Here is a 4,737-nt window from a genome sequence, read left to right as displayed (position 1 = left end):
TCTATTGGAATTGTTGTAAAGAGAGCCCTGGGAAGCAAATCTAAGAGGGACAAAAGGAAGACTAGTTTGCCTTGTACCCTTTAAAGATAATAGTCCTTTCATATTGGCATAACTGCAGAGGGCGAATGTTTAAGGATGAAGGCTTTGTGGATGTGCTACCCAATTCATCAGAGGAGAAAGTAAGGCTGGAGAAGCATTTAGATGGACTCTGCAAAGCAACCAAACAAGCATTTATTAGAAACATTTAGAAGGACCATAAAAATTTCCGAAACTAATTGATTATACACCCTTGCATCAGAATTTTGCGCACAAACAAAAACCACCTTCAAGAACATAAGAACCAGAAGCACTTTTACTCTAGTATTGACAAAATAGAGTTAGCAATGCCAATGTACGGAGGCATTCCATTGCATCGGGCTCCAACCGGAAGGGATTATGCATTAATAGATTCGTAATAATATAAGGGTGCTTACGAGATGTGGATGCAAATTACATGAGCCACCTCGAGAGGCAGTTGACACTTGAGTGGAATAAAAGTTAAATCACAGGTATCGAAAACGAGTCCTTTAACATGTATGGTCAATGTGTTTAAAGGTTAATGGCTTAATGATAGTTGGATGGGATGAGATCAATGATCAATCCAATCATAATTAAAAATTGGGTTAAAGTGCAATTTTAACAACAAAGTTTACTCTAAGGGACATTGGGCACTATAATGTTTATTTGGTTGCAAAAATATATATAAAGTTGTCAAAAGGGGGCATTTAGCACCAGGCCGTTAACGTCCGTTAATTTACCATCAAAGGGGCCCACGAAATCAGTTTTAATGTGCATTTTTAACAATAAAGTTTATATGAAGGGGCATTAGGTAACATAAAGTTTACTTGGGTGCAAAAATATACATGAACTTTCTAAGAGGAAAAAAATAACAATTTTTTCACTCCCATAAACGTCCATTAATTTTATTCTTTTGGATCTCACCAAATGTTATATTTTCTCCCCATCAATTTCCACTTCTAAGTCGATCCATCTTTCTCTTATCATAGTTAACACGCACACTCTTTTTGTCATGTCGTTTTCTCTGCCTCCAAGCCTTTTATATGTATTAACACAAAACAAAGCCTTTCCCTTTTAGGATATGAGGTTCATTGCATGTACCAAGGTACTACCTCTAGTCCTTAATATAGGACACAATAGACTAATTTGAGGAAATTAAAAAATTAAATAAATTACTTTAAAGTATTATATTTATCGTTTTTCTCTAAATTAATTTGCTTGGCTTATAAACTAATACATAATTAAATAATGCCTATAAATTTTTTGATAGATCATGTGCTTTATGCTATATTTTTGCAATTGTTTTACTTCTTTAATATTTTTTTTTAAATTTGTCCATTATACTAAGGAGAAGAGGAAGTAGGAATGAGTAGAGAGAAAAATTGATATTTAGTGGGACCCAATAAAATAAAATTAATGGATGCTTATGGGAGTTGGAGAATTTTGTTTTTGTTTTTCCTTTTAGAAAGGTCATATATATTTTTACATCCAAGTAAACTTTATAGTGCCTAATGCCCTTTGATGTAAACTTTGATGTTAAAAATGCACCTTAAAACTAACTTCGTGGGCCCTGCTAACTGTAAATTAACAGACATTAACGACGTGGTGCCAGATGTTTCCTTTTGATAACTTCATGTATATTTTTGCATCTAAATAAATTTTATGGTGTCCAGTGCCCTTTAAGGTAAACTTTGTTGTTAAAATTGCACCTTAACCCTAAGTACGTAAAAAATTGCTTATACGTAACTTCTAAAAAATTAATTTAACTGAAAATGAAATTAATCTATAAATAAATGAAACATAATCTAACAAAATAAAATTTTTGAAGCATAAATACAAGACATGCCTCTATTTTTTTTTTAACTCAAAAAAAAAAAAAATCAATTCACCCATTCAAAACTCTCAACTCGTCCAACTAGGAGATTGATCCGCCAATTTACTGATCTGATAAACTAATTCGGGTTGAATTTTAGGACCATATTATTTGAGACTAAGTAGTATTTAAGCAATGGAAATTTTTATTGTTTTAAATATTAGGAAAAATGACAGTTAAAGAAGCCTGAATATGTATATCCTCAATTTAAGAACTTAAGGGTTGCAAATGCCAGAGAGCAAAGTAAACCTAAATTAGAATTTTGAAATATAAGTGAAATGACAAAAATACCTTTTTATTTTAAAAACTTAAACCCCTAGCTGGAGGCCTCTGCCGATGACCGGTCCCAGCGCGGCTAGCGTGGTGGCTGGTAGTAGGTTTTTTTTTTAATGTTTTCTGGCAGCAATTTTTTTTTTTGCCATGGGAAATTATTTTAAGAAAATAATGGGGGTGAGATTTGATCCCATCATGTCATAGTCATTTAGATGAACCAAAAGGTAGGTTATCATTAGGCCACCAATGACATCTTAACATTATAAGGCAAAACAAAATATAGGTTGACTCATTTATTCTGATTCCAGTTTATGACAACAATTTATCAAGGAATGACAACTCTTGATTGAAAAATGTCAAGTCTTAACTTGAGATTAACAAACCATTTTTTCCTGATGCATAATGTGAAATAACATGTGAATTCATTAAAAATGACAACAATTTATCTGGGAATGACAAATCTTGATTTGGAAATAACAAGTCTAGACTTGGAATTAATAGCATCATTTTTAATTAATTCATATGTTATTTCCTGTTATATATCAAGAAAAAAGCACATGCCTTGTTAATTAAGTTTAGACTTGTTATTTCCCAATCAAAACTTGTCATTTCCTAATAAATTGTTGTCATTTTTAGTTAATTCACATGGTATTTCTTGTTGCGTATTAAAAAAAAAACACACACACACCTTGTAAATCTTCAATTTAGAATTGTCATCTCTTAATCAAGACTTGTCATTTCCAGATAAATTATCATCATTTTTAATTAATTTATATGTTATTTCATATTATGTATTAAGAAAAAAATGCCTTATGAATTTCAAGTTTAGATTTATTATTTCTAAATCAAAACTTATCATTCTTAGATAAATTGTTATTACGAGATGGAACCAAAGTAAATGAGTTAACTTATATTTTGTTTTGCCTTAAGATGTTATGATATTATTGGTGGCTCAATGGTTATTTATGTTTTTGTTGATCCAAATAACTATAGGGTGGTGGGATCAAATCCCACTTCTATCACTTTCTTAAATGGTAAAAAAAAAAAAAAAAAAAAGTTGCTACCAGAAACAAAGAACGCTACCGCAACCACCACGCCGGCCGATTGCAAGGGCCGGCCACCAGCAATTGTCCCTGGTTTCGGTGAGGGGTTCAAGTTTTTAAAATAAAAAAGAAAGGAGCTTTTTTGTCATTTTATTTAAATTTCAAATTTTTACTTTAGGTTTACTTCCCCCTTCTATTATTTGCAACCCTTAGGTTCATGAATTAGAAATATACATATTCAGGCTTATTTAGTCATTTTCCCCTAAACATTATCTACGACGAAAACTGTACACTTTTGCTTCTCCCTCAAATGTCTATAATATGGAGTATTATTAACTGTAACTACCAACAAATAGAAACGAATCTGTAATCTTAGTGACTTAATGGTCAGCGAAAAAAGCACAAGAAGGCATGAAATTCTATAGGCATTGATTATATAATGCAATTACACAAAAAGAAATCATTCATTACGTGAAGATTGAGGCCACACACTGATCTTCTCCTTCTCGTACTTCACATAAAGAGCGGAAACTGCCGCCACGAAGTATATCTGAATCAGCACAATTGCCGGAGTGTGGTAGTTGATCACGCCCTTCCCCGTCGCTAGCTCCACCAGCAACAGCGCCGTCAGGCCGAGACTCGCGATCCGACCGTTGAGCCGCTCGCTGTACGGACTGAACCCCATGTCGACCTTTAAACCGCCCGACACTGGCTCCTTCAACGGCACCGGCGGCAGGTACACTCCCGATCCCGACACCGACGCTGTCCCTTTCTTTGATTTCTTCACCTTTCGCATCTCCGCTTTCTTCCCCGTTCCGCTCCGGTACCGGAGGCGGAATTCGTTCATGCGAGTGTCGAAGTCATCGTCGGAAGTCGGTGCGTATGATTCGGGTTCGGACTCGGATTTCCATTGGTCTGATGAATCGGAGGTAGATGGCTCCGATTCGGTAGCTCGGACGGTGAAGGAGCGGGAGCATTTGGGTCTGTGAGGGAGGAGGGTTTTGAGCGAAGGAGAAGAAGGAAAGTGTGGAGAGGGTTTTGGGAATGGGAGAGATAGAGATAGTGATGTAAGGGTCGCCATTTCCAAGCTTCTTGGTTCTTGTCGGTCTGGATAACCCTCCTCTTCACCAATGATCTTCTTGCTCTCTTGGGTTCGTGGTGTACATGATTTTGAATTTTCTGGCCGAGGAAAAAAAAATGAAAACTCTATTTTGAATTTTAGATTAAAATATTTGTTTCAATTGTTATCCAACTATATTTATTTTTAGGATTAATATTTCATTTAGTTTTTGGTTTTTGGAGTTTAAAAAACCTTTAATTTTAGTTTTTCAAGTTTACTCTATTTAAAATGTTAGTCCTTATAGTTTTAGAAGGACTTAGGTTTTAAACTTAACACCGTTAAATAGACCTATGTGTCACAACAATATATGTTGATGATCGATTAAATGATCGATGAACGAATGATCAATTACTTGATCGATCATTGTTAGT

General features: G+C 34.5%; 1 protein-coding gene across 1 annotated transcript; it reads right to left on the bottom strand.

Annotated features, from left to right (window-relative positions):
• Window positions 1-3,493: 3,493 nt before the first annotated feature.
• LOC114754828 (uncharacterized) lies at window positions 3,494-4,424 on the bottom strand. The gene has a single exon (XM_028943671.1). It carries the CDS (start codon window positions 4,325-4,327, stop codon window positions 3,707-3,709), a length of 621 nt encoding a protein of 206 aa, XP_028799504.1. The 5' UTR covers window positions 4,328-4,424; the 3' UTR covers window positions 3,494-3,706.
• Window positions 4,425-4,737: the final 313 nt, after the last annotated feature.

This window comes from Neltuma alba, unplaced genomic scaffold (assembly GCF_004799145.2).
Source record: "Neltuma alba isolate B1F8T4 unplaced genomic scaffold, ASM479914v2 tig00010196_pilon, whole genome shotgun sequence".
Classification (NCBI taxonomy): domain Eukaryota; kingdom Viridiplantae; phylum Streptophyta; class Magnoliopsida; order Fabales; family Fabaceae; genus Neltuma; species Neltuma alba.
This window is presented reverse-complemented; position numbering and strand designations above follow the sequence as displayed.

Coding starts and splice junctions, on each gene's coding strand:
- LOC114754828 (XM_028943671.1), bottom strand. CDS start 4,327: ATGGCGACCCTTACATCACTATCTCTATCTCTCCCATTCCCAAAACCC.